General features: G+C 38.4%; 1 protein-coding gene across 6 annotated transcripts in view; it reads left to right on the top strand.

Moving 5' to 3' along the window:
- Sorcs1 (sortilin related VPS10 domain containing receptor 1) overlaps positions 1 to 25,023 on the top strand; it is a 533,290-nt gene that overhangs the window by 505,762 nt on the left and 2,505 nt on the right. The window contains exons 24-27 of one of the 6 annotated variants that reach the window (XM_028874641.2): positions 4,470 to 4,569; positions 17,648 to 17,753; positions 17,881 to 18,041; positions 19,670 to 23,041. In XM_028874641.2, the coding sequence (XP_028730474.1) occupies positions 4,470 to 4,569; positions 17,648 to 17,753; positions 17,881 to 18,041; positions 19,670 to 19,734 (432 nt within the window). In that variant the 3' untranslated portion in view covers positions 19,735 to 23,041. Of the gene's footprint in view, positions 1 to 4,469; positions 4,570 to 17,647; positions 17,754 to 17,880; positions 18,042 to 19,400; positions 23,042 to 25,023 lie in introns of those variants that run through there. The other 5 variants (XM_037206198.1, XM_028874639.2, XM_028874643.2 and 2 more) reach the window with 5 other exon arrangements.

The raw sequence follows: 25,023 nt of genomic DNA on the forward strand, positions 1-25,023 counted from the left end.
GTAGTAGTTGAAGGGACCACAGGTCCAAGCTTTATCAACTGGGTCTTCTCCAAAGTCACCTTAGCCTGTAGTTTCTCTAAAGATGGCACCAAAGTAGTATTTGTATTCTGCAAGGTTTACATTGCTCAGACAAACTTTATGAACAAGTGTTACTACTTTGGACCATGGTAACCTCGTCATTGACAAATTTGCTAAAGACTTTTAAAAAAGTATTTACTATTTGGGAATTTCAAAAAATGTGTATAAGAGCACCACACATCTGTGCTATAACCACAGTTCCTGCCACATAAGGGCCATTCAGGACTATATGTGCTTTCATAGACTTCTGAGGCTCTGCAGTGAAAACCTTTTAGCTCTCAGCGGGGGAGCAGGCCAGGGAGGCAGGGTTCATTCCTGTGCTCAGGAGCTGCAACTAGCCATAGCTGAGCTAGGACATTACAGATAAACCATTTGCATATCAACATTGAGCATTCCCAAGACCAAACTGCAAGTGTCATCTTGTTGATCCAAAACCTAACAAGTTGGGGTACCAGCAAATAGAGATCCAAATGCCCACTCAACAAAGGTGGGACAGATGCCCATATCAAATGACACTACTAATGTTCTGACTGCAAAAGCCCAGGTTTCAAAATAAAACCACAAATAACACTAAACACCAAGACAATATGTGTCCTCCAAAGTAAAATATTATTTCCCCAGTAATGTTCACTGAGGGAAGCAACTCAGATTATGCACAAGGTAATAAATTCAAAATAACAATTATAAACATGTTCAAGAAACTCAAAGAGAATGTCAATAAATTCTGGGATGAAGACCAAAAAAACATAAACTTTTGAATAAAATAAGGAAAGCAATTCAACATTTTGCTTTATTTAAATAAGATTTTTATTATTTGAAAATTCCATACATGTAAACAATGAATTTTGATCATATCCAATTTCCACATCCCCCTCCTAACTTCATATGGTCTTATCCCCCTCCCAACTTCATGTGGTCTTTCCTGAATCTACATCTCTACCTTGTACCACCTGTTTGAACTGTTTCAAAAACTGTCTAACTCCTATCTTCAGCTTCCCCTTTTGTTCATGTTTCAATGACTGACATTTTTATTCCTGTTATGTGAATGTGTTTTCTCCAAATATTTTTATTAAAGATGGTCTAAATATTGAATATGTTCCTAATATGGTGACCATCACCATGTAGACCAAATATTGACAACCCACTGTCTTTGGGGGCATGTAGGATGATAACGATGTTTCTCTACTCTCTGGGGATAGCCTCATCACTTATTTAAGACAATTGAGTTGGAAGAAAGAATTCCATGGTTCTCTTCCAACCTGAAGAAATTCAATGGTTGCAAGTTTTATTCCTATGCTATAGTAATGGAAACATTTGAAATGGCTTTTTCTCCAGTCTGGTTCCCCATGTGGTAGGAAGAATCTGCCCACCTGTGGTGGATATTGTGCATAAGGGGGAAAAAGTACCTCTTTTGTTCATGTCCCTGAGAATTTTCCATTGTTACTTTACTCAAGCTGAGCTGATTCTGATTGCTACACTCAATCTTCAACTTTTGAGATAAAGATAAGGAGAATTGAATTGCTGTATTTCCTATAGTAAGGGTCTCCCATGACATCCCTTTCTAGTGTCTGTATTGAGTCACCATTGCCTTTTCAAGTAGTAATTTAAATGAAGTGTGAACTTCATCTGCACCATAGGCATATCCTACCGAACAGGCAGATACCAAGAATAATAGGCTCTTTCTTGAGCTGTGATTGTTTAGCTGAAGTAGAATAGGAAATGGTCTGTGTAGAAAAGTGGCGAAAGAGGAATGCTGGTATGAATTAAAAATGAAATTCACTTAGAAGGCACACTTTTCACTAGACAGCAAGAGAAGTAAATTATCTCACTTCAGCAAGTCTGCTCTCTGAGTGATCATATACGATTTCACTTGAGTCTTTATCAGGCAGTGCTTGCCTTTCTCATCTAGGCTCTTGCTATGCTTCCTGTAGATTGTAGTTTATTATACTCTTTCTTTTGTCCACAGTTTCAAACATTACAATCTGTATAAACTGGTGGAATGAACACTTTCATGAGGAAAGTGTTAGAAAATGCCTATTCCTGTGCCCTACATTGTTCTGTGGCATTGGGGACAGTATTGGTGTGTGTGTGTGTGTGTGTGTGTGTGTGTGTGTGTGTGTGTGTGTGTGTGTGTGTGTGTGTGTGTGTGTGTGCTTTACAGGTGGATTAGAAATGACAGTGTAATGAATTAAATACTGTGCTACTTTTATCTCCTAAACTCAATTACCCAGATATATAACTAGACATCTTCCTTTCTCCCTCTTGGTCTAGTAGTTCAGGGAATCTTTTTTATTTTTAGTAGTGCTGAACTAGGATTAGGAGTCAAACAAAACTGAAGTCTAGTCTCAACTCCTCAAATATTAACTTGGATATGTCCTTTGAGCTCTATGCTCTTCCATGGGAATGCCAGCATAAACACAAGGAAAAATAGACAGACATAAGCAACATTATCAAAATAAAGTGTTCAATGCATATATCATATATTTAAATATATAAATAACATCTCATGATCTCATAAAGACAATACAGAGTAAGTACTTCTGTAATTAACCTGGTAAGACGTTTAAAGAGTTGTTGAAATTCGTAAACTGTTTACTACTAATTTATTTGACTAGCAAAATGCCCGGTTCTAATTAAGGTTATTCTTGTATGGAATGTAAATTACATTAACTTTTGCTTCTTATGCATAATTTATTTCCCACAGAGTACAGATTATTTATCAAATATCTTTTGATACAATTTAAATAACATGAAACACATTCTGTTACCTGATTAATTTTTTATACCTGGTTTAGTTTTGTAAATGATATAGACAAATCCAATGAAGCAATGATAGAAACCAACCCACCTCTAATTATCTTCATGAGGGGCTCTCCTGGAGATAATAAATTAAAAGTATGCTGTTCTGATAAATTATATTTTCTCATTTAGTTATTTATATGTCTCATTTGAATATAAACATGTTCAGGACTAAGAAGTAATATCATTTCACCGGGTGAAAGTGAGAAGTCCTCTTGTTGGAGATACATAGTTTGGTTTTATGTTTCTAATATTCTCTAGGAAACAGGCCAGTTTCCTAATTGCTTCTGAGACATCTTTCATGTTTGGACTAGAAAGTTTTTTCATTATATGTCTACATATGCCCATGTTTTGATGTTTGCATGTGTATGTATGTTAATAATCTACATGCAGTTGTAAGTTTCAAAGCCAAAACCTTTGTAATAGACATTTACTAAAAATCCAATGTTTATTTCCTTTCAAGACCCCACTAACTGAGTAGTAATCAGAGATTTCAGAGAAAACATCTTTGATGAAGTTGCTTGGAAATCTATTCCTTCTATAAACCTAGACTGCTAAGGAAAATTTCCCATGCTCTTAAGAAAGGAGTATCTTCACAGAGGGTCCAAGTTGTTTGCAGCATGGTTTTAACACAGCCTTGCTTTTCTTCATGGTTTCACAAATGACAATGTTTGAGAGAAGGACCCCAGGTGCTATCCAAGGGGCATGGAGGATGACCTCACACTCCTCTTGTTCATAACACTGTAGTTATATTATCAACTAGTGACTTCTATATGGACTCCAGACTAAACCATCAGGCCTGCTTAATTATTAAGGCTCCACAAGTTGCCAATTTGGCAACTTAGTAGAGAAGATGAAACTCAGCAAATAAAAAAGGGAAAACAGAAGAATTTAACTAGACGAACAATGGTCAGCATCCATCTAATTAGACTTAATAGCATACTAAATAATATATGAACTTGAGGCTTAAAATAGTATATTAAAAATAAGGCAAGGATAGCAGATAAAAATAAGTAGTATGATTACTCCTCAGAGCCTTTCAGAAATCCCCCAAAATGTGTGAGCCAAGCATAATAAATTTCTATGGTAAACAAAAAAAAGAGCTTTTATCCTATCTGTAATACCTTATGGTATGCAATTTCTACCCAAACACCTTGCCTGAGCTGAATAGTCCATGGTCTAGAATTCCATGTCTCCTATTAACATATACCAGCCTCAGGAATGGTTTAGCAAATACCTATATGCATGAAACAAAGATTAGCTAACTCGTTGCTTAAACTGTGGCTGCATTGTGTTTAACTGTATTGTTTATTGTATTATTGACATTTATTAACTAACAGTCATAACTTGCTTATCCATGAAAGCCATGGGATGGTTTAGAGAAAGTGAAGGAAGCAAAGTAAATCATACCCAGAATGTGTGGATTGTACCAACCCACTACTTTTCAGGTCTTATATATAACAGACTTTTCCTTTCTGTCATTTAGAGTATAATGTTAGCAGTCCTTGGTGAACATTCAAAGTATTTCTCAGTGTGGCTGTTCACACTCAATATGACTATTTTGGTGGAACTAACTATAACACTTCTTTCAGATATCTGAAGTTCTAATCCACAAACTCAACCAAAACTTGGTGCACTTCGAGCTGAAGCCTGGGGTCCAAGTTCTTGTTCATGCAGCTCATCTAACAGCAGGTCAGTTTCCATGTTTGGGGCTTCTTACCAGCCACTGTACTGAAGAGAAATCACATCCATTGTAATCAGGGATAGATGGTAATTATAAATTGAGCACAGTTCTTGAAAATCTACTTGAATGATGGTTCTGCCACAGTGAGAAACCAGTTCAGCAAGAGAATAAGATATTGCTTCCACTTAGTCCCTAGAAAACAGTTTAATCAATCATTTAGGTGCATGCTCTCATGTGATAGCATGCTTTGTTTCAACATACCTGTAAATAGAGCATTAACTTTCAAAGCTTTCTATAAAGCCTTATTTTCAATCCATTCATAGCACAAAGAATTTGATTTCTTTATGTTCCAGGCTATGGTAGTACAGGTGAAGTAGAGGTGTATGGGAGTTACAGAGGCAACCTTCATTTGGTCCTAATTTTGTAAATAAATGTTCTTAATTGTCTGTCTCTTTACTTATAAAAAGTAGGCAGGGAAATCCTCCTTCTAACTATACAGAAAGCTTTCATTAAAAAATAAGTAATCTCAAGAATTTATAAGTAGATATCACTATGTGTGTTAATAGTTAATTAGATGAACAATATTTATCAATTACTTGTTTTGGCAGAGTATTACAGTGATGCTTCATGGAGTACAAATGCAAACTGGAAATAGTTTGTATACTGATGAAACTTACAATATGGGTTAGTGTGGGAAAGTATGGTGGTGGTATTTGTTGGAGGTGTGCTATAGGACACCTATAGGTGCCTATAGGTATAGGCAGTTGGGGGGATCTCTCAATAGGAACATGTATGAGTGTTTGTGTAGAGAGTAAACACACTGTATATAAACATTTAACTTTTAAAGGCATTTTTGTTTTGTTTTGATTTCTTTTTTGTTTTAGCCATATCTTTAGCTTCCATCATTTTTCTAGAACTCACTATGCATACCCAGAAAACAGATTTATATTCTTTGTACCGTAGAGATGCCTATGGAATATACAACAATGGGAGAATTACCTTAATTTAGATGATATACTTAGAAGAATCCATGACATGTGAAAAGTTGTTTTTCTTTAAATTCCTTTGTATTATTAACAATTGAAGTAATTTAAGAAATCAAAGACAGAGATGAATTTTATTTGTTCCAAATGAGATTGAATATTTTTATTAAAGGAGGTGGTATTTGGGGAGATTCTTGAAGTATGGATAGGACAGAACTCATGAGATATTCCAAAGACCAAAGCACTGAGGGGAAAAGGCCTTAGGGTTGCTGAGGAAGCCAAACACATGAGGATGGAGGATAGCAGATGCCATCTCAATTCTTCATTGTCTTGGAGAATCCAGAAGATTTCCAGGTCTGGAAGCAGGCTAAGCATATTGTCACTATCTCCTATTTTTCTCCCACTATCTTAAAAACTAAGTATTCAGATTCAATTGTTATAGAACATAGGGAAGGGAGGTAGAGTATGGAACATGCCATGTAAGCCATCTGTACTTTAGTGGACTCTGACAAGCCATAAGAGTCTTTGAAAAGGGGTGTGAAATTTACTTAATCATTAATTGAACTTGCTTAGAATACATACTGTGCATCATCATCCTCTCCCATAGTACATAGAGCTACTTGCCCATGTATAAATTTAGAGAGTGATTATAGTAGAGCCTGATAATTCTATACAGAATTCTTCATTTGAAAGGATATGTTTCATCTCTTATAATTTAAGGTTTACTTTACAGCTTGCTCAGTTTCTGAATGAATTCACCAAATGATGAATTCTGTTGTAGTGAGACTTGATCAGAGAAATGTCCCTTTTTTATGTTCATGGAGACTTTATTGGAATGGGGGGAATAGCCCAAGGCAAGCTAAACAGAGAACTATCTAATTTCTCCAGTTCCCCTTTTCTGGAAGCCAACTATGTTTTGACCCTCTACTTTTTCATACAGCTTTCCTTTCAGTTATTATGTGTGCCAGCTTTTCATTTCACCTGTCATATTATACTTCAGATATATCTCACACTATTTTGGTAAATTTGACATGCAGTAATACCATCACTCAAGAGGTGGCCAGGAAAATCAAGGCAAGACTGATTAGTTAAAGACCCTATCTCAAATACAAGAAGATTAGAAAAAGGAGTGAGTAGGTGGTGGATTTCTTGTGAGAACTAGTTTAGAATTAAAACTAAGCTTAGCCATGAGAAACTGATGCATCAATGAAGTCCTAAGAAATGTGTGGATCCACAGCTCACATGGAAACTCTTGATAGCTATGAAAAATTCAATTCCAGTGCAGCAAGTTTTACATGGCCAGGAACAATACAAAGTTGAAAAAAACTGACAATTTCCTCCATTTCATGCTCACAGTTCTTTCACAGGTGGGTGTTTGGGAGCAGGAATCAGGTTTCTAGGAAGAAAGGCTGGCAGAAAGAATAGATGTAATTGGAAATCCACATAGCCATACTATTTGAAAGACAGATGCTATATCAAAGACATGTATGACTCAAGGTTTCCAAGACAACAAGATAAAAGGTACAGCTGCAGGCCAGGTGGGAGGGAAAATCTCTTACACTGGGAAAACTTGATGAGAAAAAGAAAAATCTTTATCTCTCTATCATTCCTTCATATTAGACTTATTAGTAGCATCTTCTGTTAGTCCAATTACAAACTTCATCAGCCAACATTATAAAGTTTGTATCATGAATGACTCAGCAGCTATATTGATGTAGACTTAATGTGGAACATTAGTTTCTGTAAGGAAGAAAATGACCAAGACTGAAAGAATAAATAAACTTCAAAATGCTGTGTGTTCAAATAAGAGCATAGAACTGCCCATATGCCAAGGTAAAGACTTTCTGGGTTGAACTTTCAGTATAACAAGAACAGCAAGAGATTTGTGTCAAGAATGACACTTAAATAATTATGATGATGAAGTATCAGTTTCTTACTTGAAATTGATCCTGGAGTAGCTCTAGCTACCTTATTTAGAAAAATAAAAATAGTTATTTGAACATCAGTGTATTGGACCACATGTCTATCAAATAGAGTAGAGGGTAATTTCCTTTTATGCGTGGAAAACAGGGCATGTTCAGTGAAGAGTAGGTGGCTTGAGGTGCTTGCAATGGTGTTTTTTAAATTGAAATTAGCATATTCATATATGGGTGAAGAAGATTGTTTGATGTAGATATGGCATTTGGTTCTTATTCTCTTTTCATCCTCTTATATCCCTTACGAAAAGGGAAAATCCTTTTGTAAAGGACCACTGTCTGCAGCATTTCCTGTCTTTAAGCAGGACTACTGAAACCTTTATGGGGACCATTATCACACACTGCTGCTTCCATTAATTGCCCGGCAGATGTTCAGCAGCCTCCTTTTTAAAGTGTTCAGGCCAGAGTATGTTGCTGGTGAAAGGCAGTGCATGATTTGGTTATTCTCCCAGGGAAATGAACTGTCTCCTTTCAGGGATTTACTAGCCTGATTTTGGTTTTCAAATTCAGTTCCCTATTTGCTTTCATGGGAGTACAAGGTAAGCATTTGCAGAAATCTGGGTGTCATTAGAGACTGGATTTTGCTTCTCTCCTCCTGTATTCTCTCTTTGGGAATTCATTAATTTCTGTAGCTAAGCCAAGCTAAACTTTGAATGCAATGTTTATTGTGTTCATAGTCTTCCCTGTGCTTCTTGGAAACTGTGATTTCTCTTGAGGGTGTAGCCATACCTGACAGATATATTTCTAGAATTCTCTTTGCAGAAACAAGAGATTTGATATTATGTGAGAATAGAGGGGAAATAAAGAACATGTTGTTAAGAAGGTGGAGCCAAGGTCACAGCTTGAACAAATGTTTTTGGATTTTAGAACCTTGATTAGCAGACAGAGGCTAAAACATTGCAGAACCAGCCAGAGGATTAGAAAAATTTGGGATTGTACTAATAATACTGATGTTTGGGAAAAAGTGTAACTGTGTTCATACTACCCACCCACCCCTAGCTTCTTCGACTTTCTGCACTCCTAAATCTATTTGTAATTTAAGACTTAGCAATTATATGCCACCATGTGCTTGACATCTTCCTAGAAGCCTTTGCCTCATTACCACCACCCATTTCTGAAATTGTCAATTTTTAAATCTCTATCTGATGATGGTGATTATGGCTATCTTCATTCTCATCTTCCTCACACATATTCATTTATTATGAGCAGGGTTCTTAACATCATCTTGTTGTCACTATTACTGAACCCAGCAGACAACTTGTAGATCAGTTGCTCACCTAACTTTACTTTTACAAATATCAGGTTCATAATGCATAATGTGTAGAAATATAGATATGTATATGAACCAATCTTCATGACCATTCTAGCTGAACACCTGGCTAGTGGAGCCTTTCATTATTTTATCCAATAGGCATCTAGAGAAAACCATTTTCTCTAATTTTTTATTCCATATTATGGATGTGATCATGAATATTTATTTGTACAATGAGAATGGACAGTTAGAAGGAAAATAATGCCCTTGCTCCTTGGAGTTCTGTGTTTCAGAAAAAGAGAAGCAGGAAAGGATGGGCAGGAGAGCGAGAGTCTGTTACTGAAAAAAAGCCTCAATCAAGTATAACTTATTGCCCCTTGCTTAGTGCTTTGTATCGTATATTTTTAAAATCAGGATTTCATTGTGAGGAGTGTTTGCTGGCCACTTACAAAGGCTCTAAGTCTGATGCCAGGCATTTAATTTCTATTGGTTACTATTTAAGAATAAACCTGGACCAGTAATTAAAAATCTGTAAAAGATATATTTTTGTTTTTGTTTTCATTACTAACTTGGAATGTACTCAGGAGCAGTATCCGTTTCAGATTCATCATTTTATTGCTCAATGCTTCTATTTTCTATGCCTCATTTGGCAGTAATTCCTTTAAATTTATGGTTCTTTAGGAGGATATAAGACAAATTAGGACCCTCATTCCTTCTCATTCAGGACAGAGCTGACCGCAAATACTCATGCATGAACACAGTGGACAGGGCAGTAACAATGGATAAGGCAGTACAGAGAAGCCACCTACTGAAATGATTCCTTAAGTAGTAAATTTGGGAAATAGTTCATAATTCATTCCCTTAATAACACAGAATTTTTAAGGGACTTTGCAAAAAATGGTGATTTCTTGTTTATCAAACAAAGTAAGTTTAGTAGCTTACATTGGATTTGGTGTCATTAAGAATAAAATCTAGCTGGGCGTGGTGGCGCACGCCTTTAATCCCAGCACTCGGGAGGCAGAGGCAGGCGGATCTTTGTGAGTTCGAGGCCAGCCTGGGCTACCAAGTGAGCTCCAGGAAAGGCGCAAAGCTACACAGAGAAACCCTGTCTCGAAAAAAACCAAAAAAAAAAAAAAAAAAGAATAAAATCTACCAGCAAGCTGGAATAGGAGGTTGAATCTCAGGAGGGAAGACTAAGACATTAAACTGTGAGCTTTAACTTTCCACTCCTGTCAGATGTTATATTCTTAGGTAAGAGAAGTCTACTGCCGGGTGAACAAATTCTACTTGTTGGTGCCAATATTTCAGGCCCCATCAAATGCTCCATCTTGGCTCCTGTGAACATTCATCATCAGAATTAAAATGTCCTTACATGTGGCTGGCATGGGGAGTGTGAGGAAGTTACTGGTTTATTGGTTGTTCTATGGTAGAATAGACAAGAGTCTACATAAAGATAGACAGTAAGAGAAAGAAACCAAGGGGGGATGTTCTGGCATATTCCATTTGAGAACACAATCTCAAATAGACTAATCCATATTAAAATGAAAAAAATTTCAGAGCTATTCATATTTCACCAGATTAGTTCATTATGTAAATGAACTGAAATTTGTATAATGGGATCCCCTAGAGGAACTGAGGTTGTTGACTGGTTCTGCAGATCTTTTGGGTAAATAAAACTGTCTTTCATGGTTGGAAAAATCTGTGTCCAAGCCAAGGTAGGATATCTTTGCTATAGACTACCTGATCCCCAGCCTGACCACATGGCAGTTAAACTAAGAAACACCACAAAAATAGAGAACAGAGGGTGTTTATTATATAGAATGAGAAATCATATGGGGTACCCAAGAAACTGCAAATCTGGATCTTACTTTTGGATCAATATCTCAAAATCATGCATATATATCCAACCCCCTTGCTAGTCTCCAGAATACTGTAGAAAACACTCCATAAACATAAATCCTTCTGCAATGAGGGATGGTATAAGACACTCTCCTCCAGCATTAAGTCTGATTTACAGCTCTGGGCTTTCACTAAAACAGAGAAGGGCTTGTAACACTAATATAGTCATAAACATTAAAATCTAATTTCTTGGCATGGGTGGAGGCAGCCTAATAGTCAGAATGGGCAGATAACAGTGAAAGAAAGTAGGTAATAAATGAGACATACCTCCAAATATGGGATGTACTATGTCCATAATCAAGATAAGTGGCCAAGGGCAGCCAAGAGGTGTGGCTGGGAAGCTTTTGAAAAATGATTAAAATGTGAATTAAAATCTAAGTGGCAGCGGGAATTGAATAGCTGGGAGCTTTATGAGAGTTAAACAAATGATATTATCTACATGCAATTCATATGCATATATGTACTGAAAATGCTGAATTTCACCTTTCACTATTTCCACCTACATTTCAGTAATTCAAGGCTTTTAGTTTTCCTGTAGGTTATTGGTCTCCTAGAGTGTGGGGCACATATGATTAAAATGAAAAGGTAAAAAGCTAACGTTTTTGGAGAGGAAGAGCTTCAAAGCTCATATTGAATAAAAGCATAAAAACACACACTGAGAATATTGTTCCCACCCCTTCTTGTCCATTAGTGCCTTGTTCAAGAAGCTGCATTTAGGAAAACTGTCCTTTGTCAAGGGCATGTGTGGGTTTTGTAATAAAACTGTTATCTTGGCCTCTGTGCTGTTGCCAACTGATTTAACTTCTTTTGCAGGTGCAATAAAAAGCTATCACAGGCACATTAGAGGATTGATATTTCCAGACTTCAGTCGCTAACACTGGAGAGGTTAAGAGTAAAAGGTGGGGTGGGGAAGAAAGTGTAGCATTCAGCCTCATCATAACACTAAGTGAATTCTGCTCTTTAGCTCCTTCTTGGTAAAGATGCTTTCCATGTGAGGAAGCAGAAGCCCCAGGTGGGATGTTGTAGAAACTACAATGTAATCGAAGCCACAGTATAATCGATGCAGATGCCAAAGAGTTGCTGTGGAGCGCTCAACTGTAAAGTGAAATAAATTGTTGCAATAACATTTTCCAGTTAGAGATGAAATTAGCACTAGTGAAGATCTTCCACAGTCAATAAATTTTTTCACCTCTTTACTATATGACCATCCAGCTATTATTTACAAGTAAGTCATTTATGAGAAAAGCCATGATGATAGTATTTTTTATTTCCTTCTATTTTGCCTAGAGTTAAATATATTTTTCTCTTTAAATAACCATTGTTTCAGAGTAGCTTTTGACAGACATTAAATTGTTGCGGTATTATAATAAATAATAACAGGTGCCAAGAGATACAAATATACCTTTTCCTCCAATGTAACTAAATGAATGTGACACCTTCGTATACATATATGAATACACACACACACACACACACATTTATACACACATACCAAAGATGAAGTAACATTTCAGCTTGCAATAGACTCTTGATTCTATTCTCTTAAGAAGGCAATCTGCCCTTCAGATAACCAAGTGATTTCCTGGCACACACAAAGCCCTGCCTGGAATTGATCCCAGCACATAAGCCAGGTTGGGTGGCACACACCAGTAATCTCCACACTCAGTGGATGAAGGCAGGATCACTGGGCTGCTCATGGTTCAGGAATCCTCACAGGGCACAAGAGAATGAGAAACTATTTAACTGGCGGGAGTGGAGCCACTGGTTTACTGCATTGTTCCCTCAGAAAGCTCTCAGGCAGAAGTCAGTTGGCAGCTTTGGTTATGCTAGGTTTAAGGGTTTTCTTTTCCATTAGAATCTGACTGTTTACAGTGATCAGTGGTCTGGTAGTTTATATGGAAACTCAGCATTCTGGATATGCCTCAGTCTGATGCTTCCCAATTAGCTCTCAGAGGTAGACCAAGCATCGTGAAGCTCATGACTGGAATTGTATATGAACTGGAGGCAGAGCCGTGATCCAAGCTAGGGTGCACTGCAAATGGAAGTTCCTCTGTCCACTTTTCATTTTAAACATCTTTTCTGTGCCATTGCCATATCACTGTAATCCCTCAGTACTGAGAGTCAACACAACAGGTTCTAGAATCACCCAGGAGACAAGCTTCTGGCCATGCCTGTGATGGATTGTAAAGGTTGGGTTAGTGTCTGGCATGCCTGTGGGGAATTACACAGATAGGATTAACTGAGGTGTGAAGATCCACCCTAACAGTGCACAGTACCATTCTATGGGCTGGATGGAACTCTAGACTGAAATGAAAAGGATGAAGTGTCTGAGCACCAGGATTCATGGCTCTTATTTCAGGACTAAGAACACACAACCTGTGTTCTTGTCACCATGCCTTCCCCACTGTGTCCGACACTCCCTAGCACAGGTAGCCCAAATAAACCCTTCCATCAAGTGGCACTGGTCAAGTATTTTGTTCCAGCAATGTATCAAGTAACTAATATACCCACACACATATTCCTCCAAATGTTTGGGTTACCCAGATTTTATATTTAACATGAAGCCATGGGTCTTTTCAGAGACAGGAAAGGAAAAACTGAAAATCAAAACAAACTGTGCCTCTGCAGCTTCTTGACCACACTAGCATTAGAGGAGAGATATGCCAAGAAAGCCTCTTGCTGAGCAGGACCTAAACTTACAAAAGGTCTGTGACTGAATGAGTGTGCGAAAAGCTGTAGTGTGACTACATGTGTTTTCATCCCGCAAGACTGGACACCTTTCATACACTGATGTGCACCAAGAATCTCAAGGTGGGGAAATGTCAAGGGTCAAACTGACCTAACTGAGAAACTCTTTCATCTTTCAGAACTCTTTAGGATGTCCTTTCAGGAATATGGGAATATTAATATAAGGGCATAAAGTATTGGCCATGTGTGTTGTGTCAGATACAGTCATGGGCAATTCCATCTCTTTTGACTTTTTGACTTTCACAACTTTACTAAAGCAAAGATTATTTTCATTTGACTTCTTTTTTTTTCTTCTTATTTATTCTTTGTATCTTTTACATCATGCATCTCCATCCCATTCATTTCCCTGTCCCTTCGTATCCACGCTCTGCCCTTGCAACCTCCCCAAAGTTGTCATTTGAATTCTTCAAATAAAGAATTGGAGCTTCTATTAATTGAGTTATACCAAAAAGGCAGACCAAGAATCTGATTCTATAGAGAATATATCAAATACTGAACCCCAACTACGGAGTTTTGATTTTACTGTCACATACACAGCTATGGCTGTTTAGGATTTTCTATATGTCTGTCACTCTTTTATGGATGTGGTAACATTTCTATTAGTATAATCAACTCAGATCCTTGTTAATAGAATACAATAATTCAGAACATAGCCTAGTTCCTTACAGGGTTTTAGAAATGATGTATGAGCAGAGTTGTGGGGTGTCCAGTTACCTGGAGCAATGTTTATATCCATGTTATACACTATGCATTTATAATGCAAAAACCTTCTCAGCCCTTTTCTTCCTCATATCTACCTTGTTGAAACTGCAGCTAGAGAGGGATTAATTTATGCTAATTCTACACAATGAGCCCAAATCCATTTATCAGCAGGTTCCATTCCTCAGCAATGTATACAAACACACCTAAATATTGAGGAAAATAAGATATTTGGCTGCTACTGCGTGAAGCATTAATAGACCCCTTTTTTTGGAGGCACAGATCAGTAAGCAGAGGCCAAACAAGGAACAGTGAGAGCAGCCACTCAATCTCCCCACTGCTCTTGGCGCTATGCTGCTCCCTTGCCTCCGAGAAGTGGCTAAGAGATTCAGAACCGGGAGATGGAATAGATAGTGCATTTTACACCTCAAAAATGCAGAAACTAATATTCTCCAAAAACTGTGATAATTGCCCAGCAGTATTAATCTGCTTCTCTAAGAATGATGATTTGAGTGTGAATGGTGTAAGATTGAAAAATTCCACCTAGAAAAGAGGAAAGCAATAGGATGTGGAAGCAAAGCTAAGTGAAATAGTGTCCAGTTGTGTCTGGGTATGCACACACATGTGCATGTGCATTTCCTTCATATGAGTAAGAATGTAGTTAGGGTAATTCCTTCTTCTTATTTTCCATGTATTTCAAATGTTGTACCAGGCATAGTGGTGCACACCTCTAACCCCTGCATTCAGAAAGTAGGCAGAGGCAGATAGATCTCTGTGAATTCAAGACCAGCCTGGTCTGCACAGTAAATTTCAAGGCAGCCGGGCTATATGTAAAGTTCCTGTTTCAAAACAACAACAAAAAATAATAACAAAAACAATTTCATGTGTTACCCTTTCAGGTAAGTTTTGTGGTTTTCTTAGCTGCAGCTCCCTTCTATTCTGCATGTGCTACAGGGGCCTTCTGATTAGTATGTGGAGTTTAGCTTTATTCATGCCACAACTGTCCTCATTGTCTATGGCTCCTCTGGACCTCTGTTTGTTCACTGAAAATTAATGGTTTACATTAGATTACTTTTACATTATGTTCTCATTCCTTTCATATGATAATGATATTTTGATAAAGAATGATGGGGTGGGGGGACAGAGTTATTTTGAAACAATGCAGAGGTTGAGTTTGTGTGGATTGTATGCAGATACAGAGAATAGCATTGGTTGTGAGATGACAGTTGTTCTGTCATCTGTCTGTCTGTCTATCCATGACTCATCTCTTCACATACACATGTATGTGTCACCAAAGTTTAAAAGTGTATGATCTAGGATCCTAAGTGTTCCTTTTAAAGAATAATGTTTTGACTCCTGTCACTTGTGAATTTTTTCTATGCTATCTATCACATTTGTCTTAACCCCTTTCCTGAGAAATGTCATTTTTAATTTCTTGGTCCTTTACACCAGGTGGGGCATATAGAATCGTGGGTATTTGTATGTGTTTGAATGGCTCACACTCGAGTCTTCTTTCTTCCGTTAACTAGTTGAAGTCTTGTAGTGTGGCATTCAGCACTGAGCACTTAACTGCTTTTGTTTGTGTCATGTGGTTGATGGCCCTGCCTTCCATCTGTTAAAAACAGCCAAAATAATATCTGTAACAATGGAAAGTGCTCTTTTCTCCTGTGATGTTCTGCCAATAGCAGCATGCACTCAGATGCATTTCTGGGCTTTGTTGATGGCACCAAGAGCTTCATTTTCTTAGTTTAAATTTGAAGCACCTTGGCTTTGGGTGTTCCACTACACTGAGGCTACCCAATCAGTTCTCACACAAGGACATGCTGTCACTACACAAAATTGAGAGACTTACAGCAAAGACAAAGCAAGAGGGTTGCTTATATTCAGTGCCTGCTAAAAGCTGATCATCCTGCATAAATTAAGTCCATTTCCAGAGAAAGAAACTTAGACTTTTACTTTGCAACAACTTTATGTTCATATGAAATATGGTTTCTAGTAGTAGCTGAAATATAATCTTGCAAAAAATCAGACAGAGCAGATGCAACCATGGGCATTGCTTGAGACTATTAATATTGTAGTCATTTACTCCTGAACTTTTCTGCTTGGATGACCAGATCATCACCCTGTTGGCTCTCAATAGAGAAAAGTCATAGAAAGGGTGCTTAAAGGTCACCTGCATTTCTGGGTATTGGGCTTTGCTTAAATTGATGGAAGGTAAAGGTCACTATCCATGCTTCTGCAAGGTACAGGTGGATTGTTTTCAGGCTTGAGCTATACCACATTTGCCAATTGTCAGTTCTTGACATGGTAAAAATTAATTGCAAACAGTCACTGCAAGCACAAAAGGCTTGACCTTGAGGATAAGATTTGGAGTTGGGGAGAGATGTTTCATAGAACTGCCATGTAAAGAAAATTTAGACACAGAAAATTGTGCATGCAGATATTTCAGCTTTGTATGTGAGGAATTCCATGCACTTGAGGTGCTGGAGTTTCTAGGGTAGGGTACCACGAATCTCCTCTCCCCCAGAATCAGGATATTGATCTTCCCAAGCATTCACTTGACCATCAGCTTCCTAGGTGAAAAAAATGTTAGCATGTTCCATAGCTTTCCAGTTCTTTGTCTTACATCTTCCAAGGTAGTGATATGAGTAATTCATAATTCATACACACACACACACACACACACACACACACACACACACACACACCTATTTATAGTTTGACTGCTTTTTCATTGTGCTTAGTGGGGAAAGTTACATATAATGCCTACAATGCATAGGAAATAATAATAATAATAATAATAAAGTCATACCATTCCTGACATAGAGTATTTAGCCTTACCAGGTTTCTACCCTATAAGAGTGTGGAAGCATACCTGTAGAGCCATTCTCCCGCTCCTTTTAGTATACTACTTGGTAAATTACATAAAGCATTGAATGTTTTATTATAAAATAAGGTTTTTAAATGATTTTACCCAACCAGGTGTAAGCTCAGGTAAGGGCTCTGAACACAACGAAGGTGGGAGTCATTGAGCTATATGGAGTGCGTTCCATGTTTGATAGTTTCATCTTACAGTGAGTGGCTTTTGATCAGAATGTAAGACCATCAGTAACACGTGTTGGTTAATTGATAATAATGACAGCAGCAATGCTAGAATGAAAGGAAATACAAAGAGATTGATAACTAGATATAACAACTCAATCCTCACAGCCATCCAGTGAGGTATGTACTATTATTTTTTAGCTACATTAGACACATTAAGGTGAAGCAACCAAGCCAAGTGTGTACAGCAGGCAATTGGTTGAATAGAGCTAAGACTGCTTCTGTTTTCCCTTGATCCACTGTAGGACTTGTATAGACCAGCTGAGCATTTTAAGGACAGGGACCCACTTAGATACATGCTTAGCTGTGGACCATGCATTGGGTCTGTATATCCCACCTGGTTTCCAGGGATTTACCAATCTTGTGTGTGAACCATATAGACCTGCTCAAGACTCTGCTGATGTTTGTCCTTTGTATATTCCCCCAGCCCCACTGGTGGACCTCACTCCAACCCACAGTGGATCTGCTATGCTGATGTTGCTCTCAGTGGTGTTTGTGGGGCTGGCCGTATTCGTCATCTACAAGTTTAAAAGGTGTGTGCTCTCCCCTTCCATCCCCTGACCCCAATCTCTTCCCTCTTTCTGACAGGTTCAGAAGCAATAAATCACAGTGAACCTCACCTCTGGAACAGAGCAGTGATGCTTTCTGTTAATGTTTTAGGAAGATCCCGGGGATTAATGTTTATGCCCAGATGCAAAATGAGAAAGAACAAGAGCTGATCAGTCCAGTCAGTCACACTGAAAGCAGGCCCAGTGTCCCTCATCCTGACCTCAGGAGGCCTGGCCAGCTTGTAGATGAGAAGGTGGAATCACAGCTCCTAGGTAAATGATGCCCAGTGGCCATCAGCTGCCCAGGCTGAGTAGTCAACACTAACCCACCTTCTAACCCCTTTTTGGCTTCATATAACCACTTTTTTCTGCTCTAACACTCATGAGAGAAACAGCTAAAATGCCCCTTTCTTGCTCCTTTTTAGTTTTTTTTCTCTCATTAAAATTTCCCCCCTTTAAAAAAATACTGCTTCTAAAACACTAAGCTTCAAAGTATGTGGACATGGAGCATATAGTCTCTGCACTACTGCTACTTAAGGAGACAGAACTTTAGAGTCTGGGGGAGGTGGGTAGAAAGGCAGGCAGTAAACAGGGCATGAACAGAACACAGCAGCCTGAGACCAAATTGTTTTAGAACACCAGAAGAGCCCAATGTAAGAATTGGCTAACCTGACCATTAGAAAGCGTTTTTATTGTTGTTTTGTTTTTTGTTCTCTTTTAGTCCAGTGGCTGTCATGAAACTACTGCCCTGGAAATGAATCTGAGAACAAGGAAGGGCATGCAGTTTGTAGAGTACTTAGGATTTGGGAATGCTAAGAGACCAATTGGAGAATTAGGCTAGAGAGGAGCCCACAGATGCCTTTTCCTGTGTTGACTACAAATTTTGGCATTAGATGACAATGCAGTTTGTTTTCCTGGTGCCTAAGCATGGGAGTCTGAAACTTAGCTGGAGGATGCCTGAAGTTCCATTGCTAAATCTTACTATGAATTATAGAAGATGTTTTTGAGGAACTAAGACAAATTCATGGAAATACCATCGCTGATCCCCATCTCTCCTTGGGTCCTGCTGTCTATGGCTGACTAAGATGGAGAAATTATATGATAGTTCATGCTTCAGGCTAAAGTTGTGGTGCCAGATCACTTAGAATGCCTTTATAGAAAAGATTTTTAATCTGTTACATGAAAAAAATGAGTTTAACTGGACATGAGAAAGGTCTGCAGCTGTATTACAGGAAGTTTAAATGCAATGAGTAGCACTAGCCAGAGATAATAATAACAACTGCAGCCACATCTGGTGTCCAATTTTCACAGTTCATTTTCTTTCATTTGGTGGAGACAGGGTGATAAAAAGACACAATAGCATTGGGTTAAAAAGTATAGAAGCTTTTCTTTCTTACTGTCCAGTGTAATACCACATACTCTGTCTATTCACTTCTAAAGCATCTCAAATGCTGCATTATTTAAGGGGTCGTTTGGTTCTCTGTCTCTGTTTCTATGGTATGAATCACAATGGCTGTTTATTAAAGTGGCAATTCCCCGTTTGCTAGAGACATCTCTCAGCACATTGCAGTCTCTGACACCTTTCCATTTCCAATGTCATTAAATGAGTAAGTGTTACACGTTTTCTCTTAGGAGAGTAGCTTTACCCTCCCCTCCCTCCCCTTCTTCTCAACCTGGTGACTCATCTCTCCGATTGCAAAGACCAAGACAAGCCACTCCACCTTCATCGCCAAAGCGGGGATCTGCTGGGGCACAATTTGCAATTTAAGGAAAACCCCCAAAGACTACAGGAGACCTGCTGATCAGAAAAGAATTTCGCTCTTGTCAAGTACATCATCCTTCATGACCACTAACTTTATGTTTCTTTTTTTCTTCTGTTGTTCTGTTTCCTATTTTGCCAGGAAGTATTTCCATAGTTGCTGAGAATCAAAGCACAAAAGAAATCCCTACCTATGTAAATGTTTGAATGGAGGACGCCAGTAAAACAAACAAAAATAAAATAAAAACAATCAAAATCTAAACTAACAAATAAAACACTCATTGCATCGGGACTTTTAAATTCTTCAGACACAGACAACAAGGGTTTTTAGCTTTAAGCCTGTGCATGTGGACAATACCTTGAGAACACGTTCGGAGGGGCAGTGGACAGGTGCTCTATTTTAACGGAAAACACTCCCCTCCCTCTTTCTTCTCTTTTTCTGATCGGTCGTGTTTGTAGAACATTCATAACATATATAGGCCAAGGAAATCTGCATGTATTTTTGGAACTATTCTTGGCTCTAGATTGAACAGCTATTTTAGCACTATGGGTTGAGGGTGGATTAGCCATCTCCAGCCTTTTCACAGGACACAAAGACGTGCACAGGAGTTTGAAACCCTGAGCTGCTTCTCTGTTTTATTTATTGTTAACTTTTCCTTCCTAAGTTAGTGTTAGTGGCTCTGTTGGTCAGCAGTGACCACAGGCTGATTTCTCTCCATTTTCTGTGGCCACAGGGACAATGATCCTAGTTAAAGATTCATACCCATGTAGGCAGGTTCAACAGGAACAGAAGGGAGACTAGGAAGCAAAGCATATCAGAAATGGACCTTTGTTTCCTGCTTAAATTTTCTCCTTGCCCCAAGTAATGTAAAAACAAGCAAAGACAAAAAAAGTGGGATTTTTTTTTCCAGTAGATATTTATTATTCTACATTCCCATTTGTTTGCTATCTCTGTGTGGACATATTTCTCTTGATGTTTTTCAATTTTTTCCTCCTTGTCTCAGATTATCTTTTGGCTGCTCTCACTTTTTCTCTTCAAATGTGTTGCTAGATTTTGGACCTTTAACCTGATATTTCCTAAAACTGGCCCAGCCTAGGCCAACCCTGACTCCTTCTCTCACAGGTCTTCATCTCTATCAATTTTCTATACCCCCACGCATGCCAGCTTCACTGCTCTCTGGCCAGGCTACATTGCGCCCAGCTGGATTCAGTTACATTTCCCCTTTGTCTCTTCCTCTGGAACCCTCTTTTGTCAAATATCTCTGTCTTTCCCACCTGGAAACATATGCTGTGTGTGAAAGAGTTGATACATGCAAAGCAACCCAAATCTGGCCATATATTTTGGAAAGTAAAACATATAGATGAACAGTGGTGGTTTTGCGCATTAACAAAAATTTTATGTGGTCTGAATCTAGAAGATTCTCTCAAGGAATGTTTTGAATGTGTGATTATAATGCAGGGTAATATGTTCTATGATAGTTGCTGTTATCTGATATTTCCTCCCTAGAATAACCATATTTGTAAAATAAAATTGATTTTTAACCAGAAGGAGAAGCAGGTTAATGAACTTAATATATGAAAGTACTGAAAAAACTACAGAAATCAATCTTCTCTTATATTTGGATGAGGCTTAGATCTTTTAAGATGATCTTGCTGATTTCATGTGTGCATTCCTATCTTTGAGTGTCATGGTATTTATAAGGCAAAAAAATAAGTCAATATAAAGGAAGAATAGCTGCTTACAGAAAAGTAAGGCTCACAACCCTAGGGACCTCAAAGCAAAAGAAAATCAGTTTCCTCAAAGGAATTATGAAAGAAGGCCCACAGAAAAGAGCAGAGCTTGTGCCCCTGCTGAAGTGCTTCTGTATGATTGAAGTCTCTTTACTTTTCTGGACAGGAAAAAAGCCCACTCTCAAGTGAGGATGATATTCTGGTAAACCACTTCCAGAACCCAGCCTCCTCTTTGGGTGTGTCCCAAAGCCAACAACAGGGTATTGTCAAGGGTCTTGTTGTATCCCAGTGATCAGTATGACTCTTGCCGTTTTGTGGCTGTATCAGTGATCACATGACCCCTGCACATGTATGGCCAAGTTAAGGGGAGAGTAGGAAAGCTGCTGTCAGAGGTTACTCAAGCAGAAAGCTTTATGGTAGAAGATGTCCCATGTGAACTTGTGCAGTAAATTATGCCTGGGGACATAATCAATCAATTCTCAACCTGCCAGGCTTCCTATCTCATAGGGAAAAAACCTCATTGATTCTCTTCAATTGGAGTCTTCCATATTTAGTCTGGAAGACAAAGTATTTGGAATCCAAAATAGGTTCACTCAGCCTAGTGCAGAGAATCCTCAGAGTTGCAATTCAAATTATTCTAACTTGAAAGACATTATTAAAAATGGAAGACCACTCTTGGTTTAGCCCAGTGCCTTGCCTAGAATAATATTGTGAAAATTATTTGTCAATGAAATGGCATGAGTGAATGAGGAGACAGAGGAAAGAAGGGGCTTCAAGTCTTCATTTAAAATAGAGATGGGCTTGAGAGACCTGGCATCGTAGAAAGTGACCAAAGTGGTCGGTGTTAGATTCAGCTTCTCCAGTGTCCTCATGTGCCTCTCCTCAAAGTTCCCTGCCACCTATAGGTGATTGGTGAGGCAAGCTGCTGCTTAGAGGAGACTTCAGAGTCCTTATAATCTTGGCCAGTGGCTCTCAAAGTGTAAGGCTTTGGACAACACTATCAATGTCACCTATACTTGTTGGAAATGCAGATTCAAACCAGACTGAAACAGACCCTGCTATTTTGGAAATTTTAGGGGATCAACAGTATTGTTTTCTGTTCATGGGTCATGGTGGCCCCAACAGTCTGTTTCAACACCCATCCAGGTGATTATAATATATGCTCAAGTTTGAGAACCTCCATACCAGGCCTTGCAGTAGAATACCAAGGAAAAAGTAACATTGAGAACCTATAAATGGGAGGAACCCAAGTGCCTACTTCTCACTAATAGCAGGTGCAATTACAATGAGGAGTCTGGCAAAGTTAAGGCCAAAAGAGTGTGGGGAGCAATACATAGAAGGGAAGATTCAGGGCAAGCTAAAAATTGGATACTGCAACATTTCTTAAAAGCCCAGAGGGAAAACTGCATGCTGTACCCTGAACTACCCACCAACATTTCCCCTTTGCCTTATTCCTAATTGGATTCACTGTCCAAATTGCAGAGGTTTGCTTTGATTTTTTTCCAGAAGTTCCAAACAGCAACTTTGAAAGCAATGGGGTGCTTGGCAGCTGTTCTGTGTTTTCCAGGATTCCAACTGAGCATTGAAACCCCTCATTTGCCAACTTATTTTTATAGGAAGCCAATTTAAAAAAATAAAAGTTTTCTTATAGTATTGGAACTACTTCTAATTTTAAAATGACTTTTTTGATGTATTTTTTGTTAAATACTATGTAGTGTAATGTATAATTGCTCTTGTTTATTGCTTTTACAATCATATTTATTAAACAGATAATGTCTCTAAAGTCTTGGCGTCAATGTGTTTATTTAATATCAAAACATGGTCTAGATTTTTATATAAAAATTATGTAGTTACAAGACTTCATAAATGCTAATTGTGTGAAAATAGCTTTAACTCTGTATGCTTGAGTTTTTAACTCACAATGTGTTTTATTTTCTGAATTCTATTTGCATCCCAGTTGACTGTACAATACCTGTCACTTTATTCAATTACAGTATTGCATTTAAAGATCACACCAAAATGGTTACTTTGGAATGAGAAAGATATTTGTTGCTATTATTTCAAATTTTATGCTATTAATAAGGAACAAAGATATTAAAAACCTTGTAGTTGCCAAAGGACAGAACCTGGATGCAGTGAGATGGAACTTGGGTCATGCTAAGGGCTCCTAGGGTAGGACAGAAAGAGCTCTGCATTTAGAACTGCAGAAGGGGCTTCCACATCTGTTGTGCAGCTGTGTGACCTTGAGCAAATGGTTTTATCATACACAAGCTGCAGTGTCTTCCTGTATATAATGAGGAGGAAGATGACCCCCTTCTAGCTTTGGTATTCTTTGTGAGGGAGTCCTTCCCAAAAGAGCTAGATAGGTGGTTTAAAATTAGTAGAAGATAAAAACTTTGGCTAGATCCAAATATTTTCAGTCAGGTGGCTTGCCTACATAATGAAAATCTCACTGGATACATGTTGTTCCTCTTATTGGGTCTACAAACACTAAACCATGCCTTGCCTTCCCAAAGGTCTATTAGGGTTAGGATGTTTCTACTAATTAGCCCAGTTTCAGAATAAGAATGAAAATCCTGACTATTTTTAGCCTGCCTTTAACCTCACAAATTAAGTACTCTGATTCTTCATTCTTTTCCAGGCCAGAATGTATGCTGTCCTGTCTTATTATGGTGGGCTATTTCATGTGTGTGTCAGAGTGAAGTAAAAAAACAGAAAATGTCCATAGGTAATTCATACAGAAATGATTAAACATGGGTTTGTTGCTTACTCACCAACAAAGCCAACTCATCAACAAAGAACACATAAGCCTCAAGAGGAAGCCTATGCAAACTAGAGAGACATGTGCTTTTCACAGTCCTTGGGCCAGGACAGCTAGGCTAAAGCTAAAGACACAGTACTACATCTGGCCAGAGGCTCATGCCATAGAGGAGACACAGCAAAAGGCCAGTGATGCTGCCCCGGCAGAGGAGACTGGGAGAGATAGTCCTTTTCTTTACTCTTGCCCTTGTGGACACTAGAGGCTATGAGATGCCATTTAATGAGACAGAGATTAGAAAAGGGAGTGTAGAGAATGAATTTGAAAGAATAGGCTAGTAAGTGAAACAATACCTCTGCCAAGTTCAGGCAAGATCAAATGGACAGAGCTCCGCTGGCCTACACTGTTTAAATGGACATGCCCTTCTCTGCCTTGTTTCTCATATTTATATGGTTGACAGTGTGTGTGTGTGTGTGTGTGTGTGTGTGAATGTGGCTTGCTGTGCTTTTCTTCCCAAATCCTGTGCTCATTTAGGCAAGGATTATTTTTGCGTATTCATTACATTCCTTCAGCATCTAGCACTGGACATTGCCATTAGGGGGCACTAGATAAATGTTTGATGAAACTCAAACCTTGATTTTCAGCTTAGCATGTCAATAAGTCCATTTTATTTAGCCCTGATCTCTGAGGTAGCTTCACAGGGCAAGCCTAACCCAGCCAGCACCTCTAATTACATGTCCACTTGCTGTTTGTCAAGAATCAACACCTTCCTGACCTTCTTCTCTACTGGTGCTCAAACTGCTGTGTTCACGGAGCTATTCTTAGATATTAATTTAAGTAAAATAATTGCTGTTTAGAAAAAAAGAAGGAAGAATGTTAGCTAGGAAGTAGAATAAAAATCAAAGCCCCAAATTTGGTTTCTGAATCATCAATAATTTGTTTGCTTCTTTCCTAAGGAAATAGTAGAAATGGGTGTTTGAAAAATTCATATTTGAGACTGGTAAGGT

The sequence above is a fragment of the Peromyscus leucopus genome, chromosome 1 (genome assembly GCF_004664715.2).
Source record: "Peromyscus leucopus breed LL Stock chromosome 1, UCI_PerLeu_2.1, whole genome shotgun sequence".
Lineage (NCBI taxonomy): Eukaryota > Metazoa > Chordata > Mammalia > Rodentia > Cricetidae > Peromyscus > Peromyscus leucopus.